Source organism: Perissodus microlepis, chromosome 13, assembly GCF_051167445.1.
Source record: "Perissodus microlepis isolate ML-2025 ecotype Zambia chromosome 13, ASM5116744v1, whole genome shotgun sequence".
NCBI classification, from domain to species: Eukaryota; Metazoa; Chordata; class Actinopteri; order Cichliformes; family Cichlidae; genus Perissodus; species Perissodus microlepis.
In genome coordinates, this window is record NC_140473.1 from 19605881 (window position 1) to 19631404 (window position 25524).

Consider the following 25524-nt stretch of genomic DNA (forward strand, 5'->3'; position numbering starts at 1 on the left):
TAGCCTCCCCCCACGCTACACATGCCACTACCCTCTGATGAAGGGATGTCAAACATCTAATCCACCAGACCTTATGTGCTCCTTCATATTTGACCACAGAGTTTGACCTTTTAACTGTTTTCTGTAAATTAATGGAAACTTTATATTTGAAACTACAATAACTTAAGATGGACCTTCAATTCACCTGGTTTTAGTTCCACTAGAGGGAGCTGTAACCTGAACACATATGACATAAAAAAGCTTCAGAAAGTAGGTCCAATTTAAAAAAAAACAAAAACAAAAAAAAAAACAGTACAAAAAAGTGACACACTTAAACCCGTGGACATGTTGAGGGCATCATTAGCTGATAAATGAAGTGACAGGAAGCGTTTTAGTTGGACATTCAAAAAGGTTCTTTTATTTTTTTTTTCCTTATTTTTGCCCATGTCTTTGTGTTACACTCTGTTTAGCGAAGTCACGCCTAAATCCACAAACCATCGTAGTCACAACTGCAACTATTGCATAAATACAAAGCAACATACAGGTGATGCTCAAAAACGTGTATGACTTGAATGAAACACAGAGGTTACAGAGTGCGATGGCGAGAGGAAACAAGATGCAAACACTCACAGCAAAAAGAGAGAGAAAGGAACAACTTTTTTTTCTTTTTCTGTCAGCTTTGGTTTTATGTGGTGAAATCTGTCACTAATCAAAAAAAGTGGGTTCACATGATGACAACAAACGGGCTTTACAGAGGCAGCGATGTCACATGTACCATGAGGGTGACCTCCACAACACAGGCTGTAAGGAAGGTGGGGCAAACGGGAACTACAAGACAGCAATTAGACAAGCGTGAATCAGAGTGGGTGGGGGGTGGGGTTATGTCCACACTCACCCGCCCAGAAAAAAATAAAAGCACCAGGTTTTAGGCATCCATATGAGGTACTAAAAACCATACGCAAGAAACCCAAGTAAACTTTTTCATTGATGGTTATGATTGGTTCTTTCCTCGCGGCAACAGTGTTTCTGTGCAATGTGTCTTCATCAAGATTGAATCATTAACAAAACCGCAAAAAAGAGAGAAAATAAAAATATACAGAAAGCTCTTATTAGCTCAAATAAGTTTCCAAACAATAAATATGTAGAATAAATTCATAGAAGATAAAACACACACACACACGACTTCAATCAGTCTGAAAAAGTAAACCAAGAGATCCAACATGAACGTTAGTGCGCTAAAACTTAGTGAGTGTAGATTTGACTTGTGAAGGGAACATCTCCCTTTTCAAGAGCTTCATATGTGACCTCAATTCAAGCAATGATACTGTATTTATATAGAAATGTTTTAATAAATGTGCAGTGCTTAGTATTAAGGATTAAAGTCATTTGTGATTACAGAATCTCTTGTTTTTTTCATTAATCTTCTGGAGATAATAAGCTTTATTGGCTTTGTCCCTGCCTGTTTGAAAACAAAAAGCCAAACAAGCCAACTCTTATCTGGAAAAAACTTGGATGAGTGCTTCTTTTTTTTTCCCAGTGCCCATATTGAATGGATATAAAGTATTTGAATCACTGCTGGTATATTTCCTTAGTCTTTTTTTTTGTTTTTGTTTTTTTACAACCACATGCATTTACATCTATGGATAAAGATTTTTTTTCTTCCTTTACATTTAAAACTCAAATCAAAAATTTGCATTCGTAAATCTTTTTTCTCTCCGTTAGACTCAGGCTGGTCTGAGAAAAGTGTTTAATGTATACATCCGAGCGCCTGTGTTTGCCAGAAGAGCGGTAGTGTCTTCTGTCAGGTGGAGGTCGGGTGGGGGCTCGTGGTTCCCTGCCCTCTCCTGAAGATTTTTCACAGTTTGTCCGTGTCAGGAAAAGGGGGGGGGGGGAATACTACAACTACAACAACAACAACAACAACAAAAATCCCCAACTCAAAGAAAAACTAAAAGAGAGAGGATGGGGGAGGAGTCCTGCCCCCAGCAGATAGCCTCCCTCCACTTCAGCTTCGTCACTCGTCGTCGTCGTCGTCTTCCTCCTCCTCGCCGTCGGACAGCGAGGCGCAGGGGCGGATCTGGCGGTAGCCATCCAGCCACTTCTCCACCATCTGAGTGACGAGCGGGTGGTTGCGGCGGCGGGAGCTTTTCTGAAGCGCAACCAAAACGCCGCCCTCTGTCACGCAGCAGTCCAACCACTCCCGCAGGAGCTTCTCCTGTTGCTCTTCATTACCCATCTGAAGGACAGGAGGGGACAGACATGACCATCAGAGGGAGCCCTGTCACCTCACTACGGCCCAAACGCCGCTTACTCCTTCTGAACAGTAACTCAGAGCAGAACAAGAGAAGCAAGGCTTACAAAGTGACACAGTCCAGACCACATCTACCTGCTGCTAAACTTCCTGAAACTGCTAGTCTGTAGTACAGGTTCTTCCCCCACGGCTTTTCTGTATGTAACACATTTGCATAACGCCTCTAGTGGAGAGTTTTAACACCCACAAACAAAGAATGGCAGCTCCAAGTCTGACATTGTTATTTACTGGCTAGATCTGCGTTTGCTAACTCCTCAGATACTTTTTCCTTTCTGCACGTCTGACACCAGAGGAACTGCAGACTGAGTGAATTTCTTTATTATTGGCAGCACCGTCCCTGGAATAGTAATTAAATCCTTAATGTTAAACGCTGTGTGGCTATGCTGCTGTTAGTTTTGATCATTTAACCATTGCCCACAGCTACGTCAAAGCTGTATTTCAGAGGAACCACCGCCACCAGTCCAGTAAACAACACTGGAAGTGGGTCACTGTGTTTTCATACCACTTTTTATGCTGTAGAAAGAACTAAACTTAACTTCAGTGTTACTAATTAGCAAATCTCTTTGTGTTTGTTGCACACATATAGTTTATGGAAGCACCACACTAACCAGCTGATAACAACTCTCCACCCTTTGGTCTAACTGTGGCCATTTCTGGCTCCTCCAACTAACAGCGTTGGCCAAAACACTCACACTGAGGCTCCAAAATCTGGAGTCCAGAAATCATTGGGTAACATCATGATGGGTACATCCATCTTTTAAATACAGTCTAAGCAATTTAGTTTGTAGTTTCTAAAAGCAGGTGAAAAGCTAAAAAGAAAAATGGAAAGCATACAGGCGACATCTGTCTTTACAGTCTTTTCCTGTACCTGTAAATGAGCATAATGCAGCCACTTAATAAAGTAGAAAAACACCACGTCTGTTGAGTGCCTTACTTCCTGCGCTGAGAGGAAGTGAATGTGAAGCAGCTTCCTCTCGCTGTCGACCAGAGGCAGGAACGTCACTGTCACGTCATCGTCCGTGTTGAGGTTGGCGCCTGCGCCGCGATTGTCAAAGCCATCGTTCTCCATGGCCACCAGCGCTGAGAAGTGGCCCCGCGTGTATCCCAGAGCGATGGGGCTCTTCCAGCAAAAGCTCTGCTCCCACAAAAGAGGCAGATACACACCTGGAGGGACGTAAAAGACACAAAGAGATTTGGCTTGACAATGTGCCAAAGTAATTCACTATACTATATCTTTTGGTACTGCATAAATATATACTGTACAAATAAAACAACATATAACTGTACAAATATATAAAAAATAGACTATACACTACTGCAGCAGAGTCTGAAACGCTGACAAAAAAGGATGCACATCTGTTTACTACTTTTTTGTGAGCAAACTTAAAATATTTAATTTGAATATTTTGAATAATTTTGGTGTTATGATTCAAGGAGAAGATGAATTATGACGTACTTCCTTTAAATAGAAAACAAAAAAGATCCAAACAACTACTAAGTACACCTCATGATTTAATGGTTTGTAACGGCGATAACTTGACATAATATTTTCCCCTACGACTTTATCAATCTCTCACATCATCGTGGGGGAATTTTAGGTCACGTTTCTTTCTGATATTGTTTCATTTTATAGAAGTTTGTGGACATTCGTTCATGCACAACTCTCTAAAGATCCCACCCACAACATTGTAGTCACTTGGAGATTGGCATGGTCTTTTACTAGTCCATTGCAACAGCTTGTGCATGTTCCAGTAGTTCATTTTGCTCAGTTAAGTTCCTAACCGATTTACATAAACTGGAAGTACCATAATAGGAGCTGTTTGACTTCTCCAAAGGCGTTTCAACACTTTCACTACCTCCTTTAGGATAGGATACACTGGGGCTGTCCTTTATGAAAGGAGCATTGCGATGGACCGTCTGACCATGCATTTTCCATTTCATATCATAATCTGTTTTGTATTTTCAGCAATAACCTGTTAAATGCACAGCTAGACTCTGAAGAAAATCTGCTTCTCATCCAGGTGTAGCCTTGCAAGCACTCTCTATGTCTGATCTCTAAATCCAGATTATGAACTAATTTATCAAAGTGTATTCTGTATAATTCTAGGGCATTAGTAAGGTCTGTTTTACTTTGAGTCAGCTGGGAGGGAAGGATTTACAATCACTACATAAAACATGATGCATTTAATTTCACACATTTACTAAGTGATTATTGTGGTGCCACAATTACAGGGGAATAATCAGCCTTCTTTGGCGAGTGGTGCAGATTAGTGTCTCAAAAACGAGCAGACCCAATGAGGAAGCTGAGGAAGAGCTTGATGCAAACCTACCAATCAAAATACAGCGTACGCTCAGGTTTTACACGTTCCCCTCTGAAAATGCCATTTAGGTCAACAAGAGGAGGTTGAAGGAGGATTAAAATGTGCATGAGGTCCTGAGGACTGAGACTCAGGTGGAGCTCGGGATTTATTCAAAGAAGAGCTGCATTGTTATGAACTAATCCACCATATAAACCTGAGATCTGTACGTACACAAACACTATTTACAGTTATTAATGAGCCGTCTGTCTGTTAATGAATACACTGACACTGACACACTTTTATTTGTTCTAGAAATAGCAGAGAGAAGTCGTTCACTGTGTTCACACTGTTGAGGAAAAATAAACAGTTCAGTTAATTCATTTCTGCTTTGTTTCATGAAAATCCCAGTATTAAAGTAAGTTGGGCTCAGCTTAAAATGCTCAAGTGAAGAGTTTTAGGACAGAGCCAAAGTGTTGGCACTGTACTCACAGTTTTGAGCCATCGAACCAAAATTCCAATTAGGCACTCCTTCTGATAAAATCTCCCCCTCTCAGTCTAAATAAATAAACACTCCTAGAAGCAGCAATCACAACCAGAACAGGCTTTTTTTGGTGTTAGATTTAGGGGAATTTGCAGTAAAACTGCATGCCATGAACATTAGCAAATCATGCTCGAGTGACTGAGATATTTTCCTCTTCAAAGGGAAACTCCTGCAAATACATATGCCAGAAGGTCAGCTGCAAAAACAGCCGTATCCACAACTTGCAGTCACAAAACTGACACTGTGCCTCTTTAGTAAATCCAGAAGCTTTTTAATGATGAAAGAAAGCTTTGCACTGCTGCTGACTGTTAGCAAGTCTGGCTCTAGATGTTGACTCTTCTTTAAAATCCAGATTTTTGTAATGAATTGATATTTTTCACAACAACGCGGTAAGGATATGTTATAGTGACTTTAGATGCACGTTTTGCAGTCTACCCTCTGCACATTGTAGTTTCAACACAGCAGACACACTGGTGTCACACTGTTGAGGTGATTAGTGTACGGTCATTCAGATTCTCAGCACACCCCTCCACCACCACCTTTGACAGCTGATATGAGGCATTTGTGTTTAAATGTGGTTGTGTGCATTATAGACAAACATCTCCACTTTGGTCTCAGCCGTCCAAATGACATTGTTCCATATGTCTTGTGGTTTATTTAGCTCTAACACTGTAAACCCAAGCTCTTTCTTTTTAGGAGAGAGGTGCATCATCTGACCACTTCTGGGAAGATTGTGGAATTGTCTGAACACATACCTGAATGCTTCAGACCAGCAAACTGCTAGAACACGTGCTTTTATAGAGGTACTCTCACTTGCTGATGGTCAGTAAACCAAGTGCATTTAATAAGCAGCTACTTACCGTGTTAACTCCTATGGAAGCAGCAGCTGCTCACAGGACTGCATAAGGCCCTGTGAAAACTGTCTTTTTCACATACATGACTTTATGTTTTACACGAGCTATTATAATCTAGAGTAGGTACTAACTAACCCTCACAAACAAATGTAGAAATAGTTATGAGAACACTGTGTGCTGACATGCATCAGGGTAAAAGAATAGCTCAGCAGAAATTAAAACACTCAAAGTTACCCTGGATTGAAAGAAATGCTTGAATAAATGTCTCACAACAGTCGATGCTGACTTGCAAATACTAGACTGATTATAAAACAAAACAATGCAGGATGACAACACAGAGTGTCTCATATTTCTTTAGTTCCATAACACACAAAGGCAGCTCTGTAACCGACACCACTATTGAGGAGCCTGTGTGTTGCTACTCTCCTAGTAACCGCTGTGGTTTTACTGGGTTCACTTGTTCACCACTTTAATTGAGGTACCCCACCCCTCTCTATAGGCGCCCATAAGCACGCCTTCCTCTGTGTGAGTGTGTGTGTGTGTGAGTGTGTATACATTGGCTCCTGGCAACAGTAAATCACTGGTCCATCAGGCAGGCTTTACCACAAGCAGTTGGCCCTTACATAGCACTTTCATCATCCCCTGTACAGCATCACTCAGCAGGCAAATTGAATCCAGACTGTTTTTACTGCTAGTTGTAAAGGTGGCCCCCGCTCTCGGTGCTCTCAGGATTGTTTGACTGTTGATGATTTTCATATGTTCAGCTGTATCTGGATGTCTGCAACCACAATATGAATTCTCTGTGCTCCTGTGACTCATCCTGGCATTTTATGTTGTTTTTGTTATTTTGAGCAACATGGAGCAAAATTACCCATTAAATGAAAGACACTAGACTAATAACTGTTGTAAACAATAATTACTGACGGATCAGAGGGGCAGTTATGTCACCTATGAAAGTTATACACACACACACACACACACACACACACACACACACACACACACACACACACACACACACACACAGAGGCTGGAACTATTTCACAAAGGAAGTCTAGTTCTACGTCCACTGGAATGATGCTGAGCACAACAGCAAGCAATATTTGACCAAAACGTTATTTCTTGCTCACCTTGAAAACGGGTGTACCCGAGTGTTTCACCACGGAAACTTTTGTAGTACTTTACTCCATAGACGATGATAGGCCTACGAAGTATGTGTGCAAGAACGAAAATGTGGGTCTGTTCCAAGCTGGATCCTGGCTGCAAAAGAAAAAAAACACACACACACAAAGTCAGAAAAATACAAAACAATGCTCTAGGACTCAGGGAAGCGATAAAATGAGGGTTCTTGAATGCAGCCAGGATACTCTAAATGTGAAAACATGGAAAACACTAATTTAATGAGCTTTCACACCCAGATATAATAACAGCCCACCCAAATACTTAGTCAGTGAGGTCACAAAGAGCAGTGAGAAGCAGAGAAGTGCTGATGACAGACAGGATGCACTTTCAGAGGGCATTACAGGTTAAGTATACTGCACCAAGAGCAGTAAAACTTCTTGCATAATTCATGCATTATTAGCGTGTCACGTTTTAAGCACATCAAGCTCCTGTCCTCCATGTTTGTGTGTGAGTGTGTTTACTTCCATGTACATATACCTGGCTGGCAAGGGACAGTATGAAAGCCCAGTCTTCCTGCCACTGTTCCTCTCGGAGGGAAAAGTGCAGACCAAAGCTTTGGGAATACCACGACTCCCACTCCTTCCAGCGGGTGTAAAACCTGCACAGACACACACAGATACACACGCACACAAACTGTTTAGCCTGTGACATTATTTGACCTCTGTGCAGCAAGGCGTGGGCTTGCAATTGACTACATTCCTCCACGTCTGTTGTGGTTTGGGCTGGATGGCATTACTCATTATATCTAAACAGCAATTATCTCACCAAAAAACCCACTGTTTCTCACAAATAGACGTGAGTCACGCTGGGCTTTGGAGTCAGACTCCGTGCCCCTCCACTCAAAAATGCGTTTTCTTTTTTTTTTTCCTGTCTCTTTCGTGTACAAAACAATTTATGTGAGTTTGACACCAGAAGCCTGCATTCAATTTTCATCTGCCTGAACGCTTGCACCTATGAGCATGTTTTGGAACATCGCAATCATTTTGGAGCCACTCGTGATTCAGGGTGCAACTTAAATAATGTCATGTGGAAGTTTAAAGAAGAGAATGTTTTGGGGGGTTTTCCAATTAAACTAAGAAGATGCAGGAGTCATAACAGATCTTTGAGGACATAAAATTAAAAAAAAAAAAAGCCCTTGTTTCTTATTTCCAGATCAAAGTCTCTGATCTCTTTATAAGCTGCCAATCTAAACTTTGGATTCGTAGACCCCGGCCTCTAAACCACATGTTCCATAGACATGCTGAAGGAAAACAAAATGTAACTTGACACTTTTGAAAGTCAAGCTTTTGTTTTCCTTCAGTGGTGCACTTGAGCTCAGTCATTTCATGATCCACAAATGTTTCTGTGTAAAAAGGTCAGCTAAGCAAAAAAAAAAAAGGAAACACTGGACGAGACAGGGATGTCTGTCGGCAATAAGTAAAGAGTAAACATATCCCTGTTTATTCAGACTATAGTACTTTAAAAAATGTAGTTTTTTTGCCTATATAAGTTGTCTCCTAACTACTAGTCATTAAAAAGAGCAACATACAAGCTCCAATTTCTGTTAACACCTGTCTAAATTTTATGTTTGGTGCACTGTGTCATTCAATGTAACATAATTTGAATTGGTTTAAAACAAGATGCAAATCAGCTCGAACTACACAGTCCCCGTGGCGTCGCCTTACCAGTGAGAACAGTCGTGCAGACTGTCATGGAGGGTTTTGCGGAGTACTGAGTCCTTGTCATAGATGCCCCACGTAGCCTGCAGCACAGAGTCAAGGAGGCAGTCCCCAGCTGTGCGGTTCCACAGGGCATAAAGTCGACTGTCTAACCTAGTCCCCAGCTCCAAGGACCAGTTGATGATGGGAGACTCCTCTTCAAGTTCTAAACAAGAGGGGAGACGGCAGGATATCTCTTCAAAAATGAAATAAAATAAAATTCAAGCAATAACGATAATAATAAGGAAACATGCTGTACAAGGAAGTGCAACAGTGTGGTTGTACAGTGGTCATGGTGTTTCAGTATTAGCTAATGCCTGCTCACATCTGTGAAAATAGTAGTGACATAACAATGTCTGCTTGTAAACCACAAAACCAAATGACTACTAAGGCTCAGGTTATGACAGGAAACCTAAAAAGAGATAAAGACAGAAATAAAGATACTGTATGGCCTAATACAATGTTTGACACACACTGAGACGGTGAACCACAGAGAAGGCTACACAAAAGAGCAGGGACCTTCAGGAAGAAAGGTGATGGCTTTTATAAGCGTTTATGTGTGACCTGAAAGGAAGTACAATCATTCAGCAGTGATCAAAGAAATTCCTAAAACTCAATTAGGCTGATTAGGACAAAGGCAACTGGTACATATCCTGAAGTGAGAGCGCTTGGCAGATTGACAAACAGGAAGAAAAAAAAAAAACTGTTTGCAAGCAAGAAAATACCAGTTAGACAACATAGCCAGCCCTCTGCTGCCTCCCTGTTATAGTATACAGTTTGTGAGGGGACTCCCCTTGTGTGCCAAGCAGCCAGACCATCAGGGGATCTGGTTTCTCTCTCACACGCTCAAAATAAGTGCATGGATACTTGAGGACAGCATGTGATATGTGTTCATAAAGCAGAAAAGAGTAAATATTTCACCTTTTTGTACGTCTCGGTCCAGCACCTCATCAAACAGTTTTTCCTGAACTGCTGGAGGCAAGTCCTCAATGTCTGAAACACAAAGAAGAGGAATAGGAGCAGGTATTGGTTTGATTTACATTTTACCCTGATAGATGTGTGCATCTTTGTTTTAACTACCTGTAAAACTTTACTAAAATGACTGAAAAATTGCTCTGACTCATTTCAACTCAAGCCTCCATGTTTTGTTCTCTTCACAACAGCCCGTGGCTTTCACTCTCTGCCCTGAGCTCTGCTCAGCACAGTAGCTTATTCTTTAGCTAAAATAAATGAATGCATTGACTTAGTGGAACTGAACAGAATGGGTTTCTATAGTGGCCAGAAGCCAAGGTCGGCATGTCCTGAACACTCTGCAAAACAAAAATCCTTAGCTTAGCTACCACCTTCAAACTGAACAGTTCCACACAGTACAATTCAACAGAAATAGCACTGAATGCCTGAAATTTTACCAAAACACACTGGCAAAACACTAAATATGGCTTTGCTATGAATGAAAGTCAAGCATGGCTGGTGCATAGTTGGCAGTACGTGGTATTTTCAGTTTGCTATTACAATACACAAACAATGTAGCCTCCATGTTGTGGCAGCTGGAAACAGACAACCGTGGCATTATGTCCCCGCAGCGATCGAGCAACAAGCAATCTTATACGCCAGAAGTAAACAAAACAAGCATTCTGATACACACTCGGAAAGCCAGACGGAATGGCTTGGCTGGGTTTATTCAGCTACAGACACTTTAAAAGGCTTCTGGAATTTATGTTATGATATTTTGTAAACTGTTTTTTTTCTGGCTGCATTTACTTGTTTGTCTGCTAATGAGGTGCTGACCTGCAGGCAGGGTGAATGTCACTAGATCGGTGAGGAAATAGCAGGTGAAGTCTCCCTTGCGCTGGTGAAGAGAGGCTGCTACCTCACGACGGATCTGCTCTGTTAGCTCAGGACAAACCATGGCTGGAATACACTTGGCTGCCTGTTGGGATACCTGCAGAGAGGAGAGCATATAGAGAGAGAATTTAAATCTACATAAAGCGTACAGGATGCACAGAATAAGAAAAAAGCAAGAGCATTTCCTGCAACTACAAAGAACCATAAAACCACAAACTAATGCAAAACCAACTGAATGCATTGCTCCACCGAGGCCTAAGAAGAATAAAATTTAACAGTCACAGCTTCAGCGCCCTGAAAGTCACTTGACTTTGATAATATCTGATGGAGTTAAGATAAAGAGATCTGGAGAGATTATTCTGAACAAATCCTTTTGTCTGATACGTTATGTCAATGTAGAGAGGCCAAGAACAAGAAAAGAAGTCAGTTCAAGAGATCAGTAGGCCATTTTTATATTCTTACCTAGACTGAAAAACCAAAACCTTCTATGAAGAGAGAGATTATGAGCAAAGCGGTAAAATTATGACTGTGTGAAGCATCCGACTTATCTCTCCTTTTAAATAAACCTAGCAAATTTCTGGAGATGCCATTTAAACAAATTCTACCACATTCGCCGTCTGAATACTTGGGAAAGTCATTCATTTTGGGGTCTGTAGGCAGAAGACTTAGCTCACTGTGTTTCACTAATCACTAATCAAATCTAAATCACCTCCAGGACACAGCAAGTTTACGCAGGTGTCAGCTTTGGGGCGTTTCAGGGACATGATCCAGTGGTTACTCACTAACCCTCTTGGAAAAGAAACTGGGGCAGCGGCTGAGTGTGGGTGAAGAGGTGTGTGTACAGATAATCCGGGATCACAGTGCTGAAGGCAAGAGGGGTGCAATCAACATCAGCACATGCACAGTTCAAGCAGACACACATGAACTCAGCGAGCCTCACTGCACAGACACACCAGGATGCTGAACATACAATACCAATGCTATTAAATAATTACTGACAGAGGAACATATTATTATACAGTTTGTGGAGCAGGAGTGTGCAGCTGAATTTAGTCCCTCTCTTTTCTAAAAACACTCTGGTCCTAGGACTTCTCCTGGCTGATCTCACTAAATGAGAGTAGGAGAAGAAGCTTGATCCAATTTTGGGGTCATGCAGATACTCATATTCAGAAATAAAACTACATTTACTAGGTTGAGTAGAAGAGCTCAACCAATAGTATTTTTCTTATTTAATATTTATTTAAAGTATCCATGTGTAGGTGTTATCTAATTAAAAGTAGTTTTTTTTTTTTTAGATTGAGCCTAATTTTACTTTCCATCCATGCATTTTCTTAATCGCATCTCCAGCTAGGGGCATGGGGTGTATGAGTCTGTCCCAGCTGAGCCTGAGTGAGAGACTGGGTACACCCTGGACTAGGTCTGCACAATAAATCGAATGTCAATCACGATTGTGATTTTGGCTACCCACAAAACAAATGAACACAAACAGCCGACACTGAAAATGTGTGCTTCAACAATACAAAGAAAAACCAGATCAAGCGCTCCCTAAATTACAGTTCGATGACGTGCCTGCCTGTGCCAGTCGTAGTGGTTTTCCCTGTATTATGCAGCGTGAAGTTTCATGGATGCAGCCTGGACAAGTAACACTACATTAAAATGACAAAACTACAAAACAAAAATTAAGTGTCTGGCACAGCAGAAGGTGAAGAACCTGTTCCCAGAAGTGGATCATCATTGGTTGGTTGAAAATATTTCAGATTTAGGGCGAGTGGTATTAACCAAGAATGAACCATATTCAAAGAGTCCTGTAGAGCTGCGTCTGCACGACAAACCAACACAACTAACCCATTCAACCACCTGAAAACACACCACTAACTACAGTGTAATCAATACATGAAGGCCAAGAAAAATAATTAAATGGTTGCTAGCAGTGTTGGTCAAGTTACTTGAAAAAAAGTAATCAGTAACTAATTACTGATTACTTACCCAAAAAAGTAATCCCGTTACTTTACTGATCACTTATTTTCAAAAGTAATTAATTACTTAGTTACTTAGTTACTTTTTAAAAACACGATTTACAACCTGAATAGGTAATAAAGTGATAGATCTGTCAGGCCAATTCTACTTTTTCTGCATAATCCATCACAAAATGTAATCAAATGGAAAAGTCCCTTTTTAAAACTTGTTTTATTAGTTTTAATCTTTTAACTTTATGCATCAAGCAAAAATTTTATTATATGCAACATTCTCTGACTTGAATAAATTAGTTTAACATTTAAACCTATTTTCTGCACATTCCAGCACATAAAATATTTTTTGTGTGTGTTTACACTCACTCTTTCAAATAGATGCAAGTAAATGGACTCTTCTCACTGTTGAGGTCTGGGAAGCGCTTCCGCTCCCTTAAGGCTAAAACAGAGAGAATGAGGAGGAGCTTCTTCCCCCAGGCTATTCGGGCCCTGAACCAGGTGTAGGACTGGACTCTCCCACACACATCACTATAAGACTGGACTCTCACACACATCACATCACCACACGCACCACCACACATTTCCTATAATCCTATAATTCCTATAATTTATAATCTTTATAATCTTTATAATCTCTTCTGCTATTTGCACATTCTTTACTGTAAATTCCTAAGTTAATTTGTAAATTTTGTAGTAACCTGTAAATTGTAAATATTGTAAAACTTTTTTTCTGTCATTTAATGGTCGGGCATTGTACAGCTACAAGCATTTCACCCCCATGTCATACTGTGTATGGTTGTGTGTGTGTGACAAATAAAATTTGAATTTGAATTTGTAAAACACAGCAGAAAATAAATAAAGTCACAGACTAGCGGTCCTGTTGCTCTATTTTCACCTGTAAAACAGGAGCAGGGTAGGCGGAGGTTTACCCTGGTGCAGGTGTGCCGCAGCGGTCAGTGGAAGAATCCGCGAGTTTCTCTGTGAATTTCCCATTACGTCATAGCGCACTCGGAGCTTGCTTGGAAGTTTAGGGTTTTTTTTCACTGTAAAAAGAAGTTTTCTTCCCACGCACAACCGACGCTAATGTTTTTGTCACTTTTTATGGAATCAAACTCAAAATAAGGTCAGTACTTCCACGCTTTAAACGCTGCACGCTCATACTCTCTCCCGCACTCGATATATGATCCATTGTTGATCTGCACACAGCTGTTGTCACGAACGTCGCACTCGCTTACGTCACTGTCATGAGACATTCTTGCAAAAAAAATCACGGTTTTAGTAACGCAGTAACGCAGCGTTCCTACGGGAAAGTAACGGTAATCTAATTACCGTTTTGCAATAGTAATCCCTTACTTTACTCGTTACTTGAAAAAAAGTAATCGGATTACAGTAACGCGTTACAAGTAACGCGTTACTGCCCATCTCTGGTTGCTAGTATGAATTGTCCATCATCAAGCAGCAAAACAATGCAACGGAAATAAAGTAGGAGCAGTGTAGGGGAGTGTCATTTATAAATAAAACATTTTGTCGCTAAAATCAATAAATAATTCCGTAGATAACGGTGATCTTATTATTGATCCAAACAATTGTGATAACCATTTTGGCCAGAATTGTGCAACCCTACCCTGAACATGTCACCAGTACATGTAAGCAGCGCTAACACAGACACAGACAACCATTCACACTCTCACATTCACAACTGCAGCTAATTGTAAAATCGCCAGTGAGTCTAACAGGTATATTTTTGGACTGTGAGAGGAAAGCAGAGCACTTCGAGGACACTTGTACAGACAAAAGAGACCACCATGGTTGTGTGTTGGTTATATGCAAAGCTTTGCAGACTATCATTTACAGTTGAGTACGTCCTACAAAGAACACAGAAGTTATAATATACAAAGTGTGCCTTTGTAGTGAAGTGAAACGGAGCGTTAAAAACAATTAAAATGCCAACTTAAGCCAACTATGCTCTTGGCGTTTTGAAGGACTTCAGGCAAGATCCCCAAATCCTTTACTCTGTGCAGCTGAAGCCCTATGAAAACAGACACAAACTGGGCACCACAATTTCTGCTACAAGGACTTAAAAGCTAAATATGAAGACCCCAGCCGACAAGGCGTCTTGTAATTAATCATCTACAGTATGACCTATATAGTCACGTATTTAATATGGTCTAGTGCTTTGATAATCTACAAACATAATTCAGAAAGTTGATACCTTAGGGTAGGTGATTTCTGAAAGTGAACCAAGTCTGCACTGACCTCTGTGAGCAACACTGCCAGCATGTCCTGTCTCTGGAAGCGGATGGCTAGGTGAACCAGCGTGAAGCCATCATCGAATGCTGAGGGCCGGTTTAATAGGCGCACCTCGTCGGACGTTAGCTGTCTTGCGATGTCACCTCCCGATGTCTTGTAGGCTTCCACAGCTGCCAGGTCACCTTCTACAACACCTTTCAGACAAAGAGGGGGAAGGAGAAAGCTCCCATCAATAAACAATGTTAACAAGTGATCACTGTGGACACAGTTTTGAAGTGAAGAGCTTTTTTCTTTTCCTGCTTTGCCCCACATTAGCACAAATTTTGTGCATTTAACTGGCAATCATTTTCATGAAGACATTTAAAATATAAAAATGAAAAGGCTCTGCTGAGAAAAATAAATGCTTTATCAGTCCACTTTTGGCTGTGGAAAAAATAGGAAATGAGCAGATGTGCTGACCAATGCAGTCGGATCACACCAAGTCTTAACACAGCAGAGACATAAAAAGACAACCTTGCGCAGAGGTCAGTTTACACTTCACTAAAATATATGAAATATTGGAGATCTAAATGTGCTTTATCTCTGTGGCAGCTGTAACAGCTTTGAGACTTTGCTGACTTTGAAGTCAAGGGGAAAAGACATCAGGGGGCAGAGTGTGATCTTTCAGTTATGTTTTTTTCACCTCCTTAATCTTCATGTTTATGTTGTAGCATAAGCGTTGATGGATATGTTTGAGCAGCTGTTGGTGTGTCTGTTCTTTTCTGGTGCAAAGTGTAAATGAAACAACCAACTTCCAGAGAACAAACTCAAATAGTTACCAGCTAATGAGACACTACTGCATTCTGTGAAAAAAACCAGCAGATTTTTTTAATATATTAACTTTAGCATATGCAATGCAGCACTGCAAAATTGTATGTTTACTTTATGCAAATTGAGTTATAGTATAATTTAAATTTTTGTCCATGAACTCACATACGTGATTTGCGGACATGAACTGTTAATAGTCAGCTTTATGTTTTAATATAAGTTGACTGAGACTTATATGAACACGTTCTGCTCAGAATGAAATAAATAAATTGAAATATTTGGTTTTCACATCCTTTGTTAGGGAAGGTTAATGAAGTTAACTTAAACTAAAGAAAAAGCTCAAATTAAAGGAGAAGCGATCCATCTCGATGTGGCGAGCAGAGAACTTAGAGGTGAGTGATTGAAGTGGCTACCAATGAGAGCGAAGGATACTAACTGACAAATCACAGGGCTGTAAATATGTTAAAGGGTTACCTAGGCAACCAGAGCTAGGCTCACCTGTTAGCAGCCAACCATCAGCAACAAACCAATGTGTGATGAGCTTCTTGCCCGAATACCTCTTAGAGTGTGAAGAACATTTATATAGAAGCTTTATTTTAGAAAATAAACAAAAAACTAAAACTAACTCAAACATTATTGTGTAAATAAAAAAATAGCTACAATAAAAAAAAATAAAAAAAAATCAGGAACAGGAAATGTGCTCAGCTTTAGTCTTTGTTATTTTGATTTTTGCAATATTGAATTTTATTATTGCACTCTTCTGAACTTCGTAAATCTTACAATTTGCCAAATTAATATCAGCATTATAATCATCAAACTAATCCTGACATTGCACTTAATAAAAAACATAATTAAAACGCTTATACAATAAATGCTACATTTAAATAAGAAAAACCAATACCGTAAGGGAACTGAAAACAAAAAGTTAACCCTACAAAAAAAACAAAGAAAGTACTGGTATCCCTCAGCCTCCTAGTAGATGCACCTATGGTATCAATTTCAAAATTCTACGTGGTCTCGTTCTCGAGTTATCGCATTCACAAACTTGGGTGTCCACGCCACCTGTACGCTTGCCCTGCAGGGTGATGACAATACCCCATCAACCTTTTGCAGCTGAGGGGTAAAAACTGATAGAAAATACAAAGCTATAATAACTCTTGTGCAAGCCTCTAGTTCTGTGATCAACCACAGTGAGACAAAATAACCTATTAGTAGTTTAAGCAGAGTAAAACATTGAGCTAAATGTGTTTTTATGAGTAATGAAAACAAAATCAAAGTGTAAATTTCTTTCAAATATGATAGCAGCCACAGAAATATCCTCTTCCCATTTCTAGCGTATACAGTAAATGCTCATGTGGTAGTCTCTCGTACATTTGATAGCTTAAAACACTGTTGCGCTTTTGTTCTCGCGTCAAAGGACCACACACAATGCTCAGCTGCATAATCTGCATGTGAGTGAGAGCGAGAGAGACATGGAGTGGGTAGAAGGACTTGCTGTGCCATGTGGAGCTGGCTAGCGCGGTGAGGGATGAGGAGAGAAACTACACAATAGCAGCGCAGCGTGATAGAAGGATCACAAAACCACTTTCCAAAAAACACTCCATTAGCGTGGGTGTGCCTGTAGCCCTGCAGTCAGTACTCACAGATCCTTTGGTGAACACAAAAGGCTCCAATATTCAAACAGACATACACTTAAAGACAGACTAATTAGACAGAATGGATCAGGCTAAGTGATTCTTGTCTTGTCTATTTCTCCTACAAAGGACGCACATTTCAATAATGGCGATAGCGGGCGCCTCCATCATAGGAGAATCAACAGATGGATGTGGGTGATTCAAAGTCTATTTGTGATTGGTACAGTTTCCTGTTTAAACAGCCGCTTCAGAGAGAAAAACAGAAGAAGTAAATATTCTGTCAGCATACCTTCCTGTTCAAGGACACCTGGATTGGACATATTACATATCTTTATTTAACAGGAGCACTGCTGAAAAAAGTACGTAAAAGTAAAAGAAAAACAAATTAATAAAGCACAACTGAATTTACAAACACATTTTATAGTAATAAATTCCTCTGTACTGTGTGGGTTGGCTAAGTGGCATTTCTTAGTGTATTGTTTTGTTACTGTTGGTGTAATAGTAACATGTTGGCTTTTTCCCTGCAATCACATATCAAAATGATGGCCCTGAATGAGGTTTGTAGTAGTCTGACATTATATTGAGCATCCTGCTGGTATTGACACAACAGTCTGCTTTTTGTCTGAAAGGCTAGCAAGACAATCTCTAAGTATATCACACCTAACCAAAACAATGAAGTTGGCATTGTTTTAGCATTTTATAATATAACAATATGACTTATAAACATTGTGATATGCTGCATCGTAACAAATGTTAGCATTTCCTTCGGGATTAATAAAGTATTCTGATTCTGATCATTCAACACTACTGTGGAAAAACAGGCATTAAGAAACACAGTTTCATTGCATACACTTCTGTTGTTTTTCATATATTTAATGCCAGCTTGGAGTAAATATTACATAAGAAAATACCATAAAATTATTAATATTCATGGTCTTAAGGGAACTAAAAACAATCCATCATTACAACTGCATCTAGATAGAGACATTACAGATGGACCCTTACTGTGGAAAATCTGTCCATACAGATAGATATTGTCCATATCTGACAATGAGACTTCAGTAAAGACTGAATTAAATTAATGTTCCGATTGAACTATATCATAAACTATATAAGTATATATATAGCAACAATGTATAAATGTGTAGAAATATTACTGCATTATTACTTTTATCCTTCAACCGGGAAAGGAGGACATGATTTTGTTTGATGTTTGCACATTCCTCTTGTGTTCACATTGGCTTCCGTTGACTATGCACCTGTTTCCTTTCACATTCCTAAAGTAGGAGGATCCAAGCCTTTATGCTGTATGAGCACTCCCCTTTTTTACTAAAATAAAGAAATTTGCAATGTGTAAATGTAAATAAAACAGAATGTGATGGTTTGTAAAATCATTTGGATCCTATTTAACTGATAATTTAAAAAAAACAAAACAAAAAAAACCACAATATATCAAATGGTAAATCTGAGGAACAGTATTCTGAAAATGTATGGTTATTTTGAATTTGATGCCAGCAACACAAGAAAATAAGTTCAGGTCAAAGAGGAGAGAGAGTAAGCAAAAGTTTAAATGTCAGCATGTTATGGGGGCACATCAACGCACACTGCATGAGTATTTTCCACAACCGTAAATGTGCCGGTAATTCAAAATTACACCAGACTACACCTTTCTCAGGAAAGGCCTTGCTTATTTTAGGAAGATGATGCCAAACCACATCCTGCCCATATTAGCGTGGTTCTCTAGTAAAACCTCCGGGTATTTAATGACATAATACTAAGTATTTTGTTTATTTACCAACACAAATGCCACACATTTGTTCAGTTTAAGGATCATGGGTCATGCACACTGTAAGAGTGACGGTAAGTTCTACAGCCACAGGCATTTTCTATTTTTGACTTATTTTACACGGATCGTGCTAATTTTAGTGCATCAGGCTCCTCAGGAAACAACTTCAGGTATTGGGAAACCGTGACCACAGTTTCAAAACTATAGGAGTGAAATTTTAACTTCTTTGCCCCCAGCACTTCATCACAGGTTTGATTTTGTGAGAGGCTGTTTGGCACATCCACTATTCTACCATAACATTAAAACTACTGACAGTGACAATCTGAAGTGAATAACATTAACAATCTATTTAAAATACAATGTGCAGGTGTGTCTTGAGGACCATGGCAAACTTCACAGCACTGACTTGAACTCATCACCCTTATGTGACTGAGCATCAGCAAGCAGAGTCCAGCAGAACCATCCCAATTCACAGAGGACATCACTGTAATCACATTATATTTTTCTGTAATAATATAATGCATTTATGTACTAATTTCAATAATTACATTAGTCCCTAATCAACAATTATGCTGTTACTTGTATTATATAAACTATTCAAACTGGCTTCTGTAGGAAAACGGTCTACAGACTTTGAAGAGCTCAGATTACTTTCATTTTTAATGCATGAAAGGACAAGAATGTTACTGTAAAGTGGCAGAAACAACTATCCACTACTGCTAATACAACTTTGTGTCTCTTTGTAAGCATCACCAAAGACAGCATGGTCATATGAAGCTAGCAGTGAAGAACCCTGGATCCAGAGTGCATGCTGACCCCAGCCTATTAGCCAAAGCTTGAACAAATAATAAAAGCTATGATGAGCAGACGGGCTTGTACCCATACCTGGTGCGACAGTAGACTCTCTGTGGCCACAACACATTTGTGAAGTGCTCTTTGGGCTGTTTTTCATAAAACACTAAAAGAAAGATCCTCTTTAGGACTGGGATTTGTGTCAATGTGTGGGACTGTACATTCGAATTATATGACAAAAAATCTCAGGTCATGTTGTAGAGTACTGCAGAACATATCAAGTAATGTAATAAATTACCTTTCTGCAGGGAGTAATTAAGTAAGAAAATGCTTTAGGTTTTTCAAAACATTATAAGTAATTACTTCAATGTTGCTCGGGACACACCCTATTATGCACTGCACCCAAAGGATGTGCTGTGAGCATTCTGGTACCAGATGCCAAAAGACACCCCAAGGAGGAGTCCATGTTCAAAACAGAGTTACTTTGAGAGCACCAGGGATTCCTACATATTATTATGCAGGTGATTTTATTGTTTTCATGCTGATCGGTGTATGTCTATGAACTTCAGCTCACGAACATTTTTGGCAGCACAACAGATGTTGTTTGTCAAAACATGCAGCCTTAAAAACATGTGATTTCTATTACTCTTGCATGACGTGTTATTTCATATTTAACGCTTTAGTCTGGCTTCATGCAGGATCAGAACCCGTGACCAGGCCTGATGTAGAACCACATAACCACCGTGACGTCTCCCATTTGTTAGTGAAGACCTGTTATGTCTCAAGTCTCAAGCTGGGCGTTTTCACCATTGCCATCTTTTTTTCAAATGTTTTCTAATTAAAGCTGACAAGCAAGGAGTGGTTCTGACAGTGAGGACACTGTAGAGTAATGGGCTAACAATTTAAGATTAACAAATCATTAACCAATAGGGATAACCCTGGATGATCCTCATTTCTGTGTCTAATAAGTACCATAATTTACAAACTGAGCTTCATGTTTTATTCAAAATTTCTTCAATCTAGTGACTTAACCAAAAAGTCATCAAGAAAATGCTCGAGATCACAAAGTGGGCTGAGGGCAGTTTTCCAGTAGACTTCTATACAAGTGGACTTTTTTGACAACAAACAGAAGTGGCCCTGCTGGGTATGAAAAGGTTCTCAGGTTTAAGGCACATTGGCACATCTGCAGAGGCTTCACGTTTCAGACCCAGAAGCTGCAGCCGTCTTTATAGCATGTATCTGTAGAACTCATGCTGAACATAGCCCAAACTAATAAAGGTTATCCAAAGCAGGTTTGATGTGTCAATGCTGACTGAAGTGACAAACGTTGTATTAATTTGTAAAGCTTTGTAAAGCATCATTTTATACTTAAAAGTATACCAGATACTTTTAAATTGGAGGATTATTGACACTTTTTGTTATTTACTTTCTCTTATTAACAATAGTGCAGCATTTGAGCACCTTAACATCAACGACAAAACAAACAAAATGCGTGTGTGGTTCCACATGAGCAGCAGTTCTAAGACACAGAATAATGTCTGTGCTGATAAACACAGACATTATTCCTCAGATCAGAACAGATAGCATGAGGCAGATATTGATATAAAACTTTCCGAAGTATGTCTAGTGAACCTGCCAAATAGGGAGTGAATTTAAAGAGATGTCTTTGATTTATTTTCCTTTAACAGAAGAGGAATGAATTAGGAGACATTTCCAATCAGATAAGGAATGTTAACACTTGAATAAGCCTAAACAAAATCATGCCTACTTGCAAGAGAAATTTTTGACCAGATGAGACTTTGTCCCACGGGAACAAGCGACACAGACATGAGGGAATTCAACATCTGACATGCAGCAAGAGACCCAGAGCAGAGCCAGAAACAAACTATCTGCAGTGATGTTGCTCTTACAGGTTTTGAGGAATGTAGCAGGATAAAAAGGCATGATTTTTAATCACTAAAAGGACTTCATTGGGATACCAAATGCAGGGATGACTGTCAAATTTGTGCATATATAACACAGTATATATAACACAGAATAATCAACTGTCAGAGGGACAGATAAGGAAAACAGGCGGGAGGTTGAGTGGGCATACAGAACAAACGCTACTCATCCATGAAAAAGGCAAGAGAAAGAGTAAGACAGTGGTGTGAGAGAGGGAAAAAAAGCAAAAACTAGTTGTTCCTACAATGCGCATCCTTCCTCCCACTCTGCATTCGCCAGTGTACAGTGTGGGTGGCAGGACACTTGCTGTCTTTATAGTGAATTTTTTACTAGCTGAATGCAGAGGACTTCCAAGCATACATAGTGTGTCTGCAATGTTAAGATTACATTCAAGATAATCTAGATACAGTTCTATAAACTGCTTAGTAAATAGTTGCCTTGCAGGTTGTTAAGTGACATACTGTGAATCATTCACACAAATTTGGGAAAAATGTCATTTCACGGTGTTAGCTTGCCTTATATTATTCACTTGACTCACTGCCCATCTCATAACATAAGCAAAATACAAGTCAAACATACTTCAGTGAAGTCATCCATCCTTAAAAACTCACCAACACAAGCATTGAGGAACAGCCAATCACTCCGTCTCATCCTGTTCTTAATCTGCTTGAGTTTTTTGAAATCCACCTCAAGATCTTCTTTGCTCCCAATCCCAGCGCCTGATGCCAGTTCAATCCTCTGAAAGTCCATGTTCACCTCTGACTCCCGCTTTAACGTTGGCGGGGACCTCCTCTGGCTGCTGCTACAACTCCCTACACCGCCCACCACACCTCCTACTCCTTGACTAACCATGTGGCCAACAACAGCCCTCCTGTTGTCCCTGTCCTGGTCAAGTTTTGAGGATGATTGTTGACTCTCAGGTTCCGATGCCAGTTCGATGGGCTCAGCCAGCAGACTATTGGGTCTGGGGTGATCGCACACAACACACTTGAGAGCCTTGGCCCAATTTTCATAAGTGCAGGCAGTGCAGGTCCAGTGCTGTGTATGAGTGTTGAGCCTGTTACGGTCATTATATTCCTCACAAGTGTCTGTAGTGGTGGTTGGGGGAGAGGGGCGACATCCAGAGCCTGAGGTCTGGGGTGTTTCTGTGGGGCTGCGTGGCTGCTGGGTATGATGTCCTTGATGGGCTGCATGCTGCCCATGCTGTTGTTGGTGTTGTTGTTGTTGTTGTTGTTGTTGTTGAGCCTGCTGCCTCTGGCACAGGCACTGAGTACACCGGATAGCTCGAGGCCAGTTCAGATAGGTGCACATGTGGCACGACCACTTACTACTAGGCTCAGGTACGTCAGCAATGCGAATGCGGGGTCGGGCGCTGGAGTCTGGACAAATAAGTAAGCTAGATCCCCCCTGAGATGGACTGTTGCTGAGGTCTGCAGGGTCCCACTGATGCACACTGGCATCCAGGGCAGGGCTGCACTTGAAGGGCTCCTCAGTAATGATGGCACCCCCGCTGGGCCTCTGAGCGCGGCACATGGTGCACTTGATGGCTGACGGCCAGTTCTCGTATGTGCAGTATTCACAGGCCCACTTGGCAACCAGCTCGGTCATCGTCGCACCGCCGCTAAGGGAGGCTTCCTGCCGTTCAGAGGGACTCAGCTTGGCAGATCCACTCTCAAGGAGATCACACAGCAAGCAGCACACTAAGGTTTAAAGGGGGAAAAAAAACCAAACAGATATGTTAAATAAATAATAAAAAAGACAAACCACAGTATCTTATTAATCAAAGGCAAACACTTCATGAAGGTAAAGGGATTAAAAATTAGCTTGTTTCTCGGTTTAAATGAGCAAAGTACACTGCCAAATGTCCCAAACAAAGCCTACTTATTTACAGCCCCCTGTGTATTCAAATTATTGACTGTCAAACAAAATTTTAATAAACAGATATGCCCACTCTTGATCTGGTATTAATTTGTAGTAATAACCAAACTATTGTTTAGAGACCCACAAAAACAAAGTGCAAGGGCAAAACTGCAGCCTAGAGTGCAACACTGCTCGTAAACCTTGACACTGACTATAAACACATACAGTTAAGTTATATACACCAGGCACATGCGCCCTACAACAACCAGGCAAGGTAATAAGAGACAAGGACAGATGAAACCTGACGACCAGCAGGGAGGCGCGTGACTGGTTAAGAGACTTATGCACTGAAAGCAAATTCGCCGTAAAGCTAATTAAGACCTTAAATGATCCAACTGTATGTGTCCCACGCTGTATTCTGAACACTATTTCCACGCCAAAATAAAAGATAAGGCTGGCTCCGACAGGGCAGCTCTGTAGTCTCGTTACTGTTTACGCCACGCCTCCCAAGTTTACCAACACACAGTGAGAAATTCAACAATTTTTTGTGAGCTGCATGTTCTCAAAACAACTGTGTCAAGTAGCTTTGGTACTCACAAGCAACTAGCAAAACTGTCAAGATACTCCGCTATAATATACTTGAGTTTATTTAAATAAGCATTTGACTAGTGTGATTTACAGCCAGTAGTGGTAAACTAACAAATGACACTGTACGGCTGTGTCGTGTCTTAACGGAACCAGCTAGCTGTCACTTACCTTCCATAACAACCGCTCGGTTGCCATCCAGGATTTATGGCCAAGCTAGCTGGCTGCGGCTCGCTAACGTTACGGGATTATGTTTTGCTCGTAACCGTCTGAGAGGCCCTTATCAACTCTACGAGAAGGTGTCTTAATGCTGTAACCCTCACCTTTTGCTTTGCTGTGTTTACACTCCTCGGTCCCCCCTCCCCACGCCCGGTGCAGCCAAAACCAATGGAGTTTCTCCCCCCACCCCACCCCCGGTCGGAGAAACCAACTCCAATCCGAACTCAGGCTCCTCTCACTTGGACGAAACTAGCCGCATATTTACTTCTTTTGGGGGCGCCGTTTACTTGGCAGTTGACAGTCCACACATACCGCGTAGCAAGAACCCTCCCTCCCCCCTCCCCAGGTCCCGTCCCTCGGCCTGTCTCTTCTGAGTTTTTAAATCATTTTCCCGTTTTCCACAAACACCAAGCGGACGGACTTTAATGGCGGCACAGGGAAGGGAAGCAACCGAGGCAGGGCTTAAAAATACACTACGAGGGAGAGCAGAGAGCTCTGGGCCGTGTTACAGTCAGAGGCAGGATCAGGATTTACCACCCGAATCTGCTGAGCAAGCCGATTGGTTGACACATGTGTATCCCTTGACACGGACCAATCACATTCTACGTCTGTCATTCCAATTGTTAAAAGGCTCAGTCAAAGCAAAACAGACTCGAATATCACAGAAATAACGAAAAGAGCCATTAGAGCGCCCGTTCTTTTAGTCGCTAGGCTTAGTTAGTCAGAGTAAAATGTGTTTGTTTTATAATTTATGCATCGCAATATGTTGCATCTCTGGCAATCAACCACGTGGTATTCCCCCCTAAAAAGGGACGAAAGGATGATGTCATCGTAAAAAATACTGCAGCAAGCAGTCTGCAGTAATGCATGACAGCTTGACCAACAGTTCCCAGCGTGAAACTAGTGACGATATTGGTGAGAAGCTCCTATCATCAAAGCAGATATTTATATTCCACAATAATTAATGA

At 40.7% G+C, this 25524-nt stretch overlaps 1 protein-coding gene across 3 annotated transcripts; it reads right to left on the minus strand.

Moving 5' to 3' along the window:
• Window positions 1-368: 368 nt before the first annotated feature.
• Window positions 369-25083, minus strand: zranb1b (zinc finger, RAN-binding domain containing 1b). 3 transcript variants are annotated; one of them, XM_084947788.1, is made up of 10 exons: window positions 24661-25083; window positions 22504-23592; window positions 14936-15123; window positions 10653-10806; window positions 9786-9857; window positions 8832-9030; window positions 7645-7765; window positions 7116-7245; window positions 3225-3454; window positions 369-2215 (listed from the first exon to the last, which is right to left on the minus strand). In XM_084947788.1, exons 2-10 carry the CDS (start codon window positions 23498-23500, stop codon window positions 1994-1996), a joined length of 2313 nt encoding a protein of 770 aa, XP_084803914.1. In that variant the 5' UTR covers window positions 23501-23592; window positions 24661-25083; the 3' UTR covers window positions 369-1993. The 3 variants fall into 3 exon arrangements, with proteins under 3 accessions (XP_084803914.1, XP_084803913.1, XP_084803915.1); XM_084947787.1 differs by having other exon boundaries at window positions 24509-25083; XM_084947789.1 differs by lacking the exon at window positions 24661-25083 and adding an exon at window positions 24134-24234.
• Between the last annotated feature and the right edge of the window lie 441 nt (window positions 25084-25524).

Excerpts from the sequence above, each read along its gene's own strand:
- zranb1b (XM_084947787.1), bottom strand. Across the intron at positions 10,807-14,935 it reads TGGCAGTGTTGCTCACAGAG|GTATCCCAACAGGCAGCCAA; the intron begins GTCAGTGCAGAC and ends TCCTCTCTGCAG. Across the intron at positions 7,766-8,831 it reads CTGCACGACTGTTCTCACTG|GTTTTACACCCGCTGGAAGG; the intron begins GTAAGGCGACGC and ends GTGTCTGTGCAG.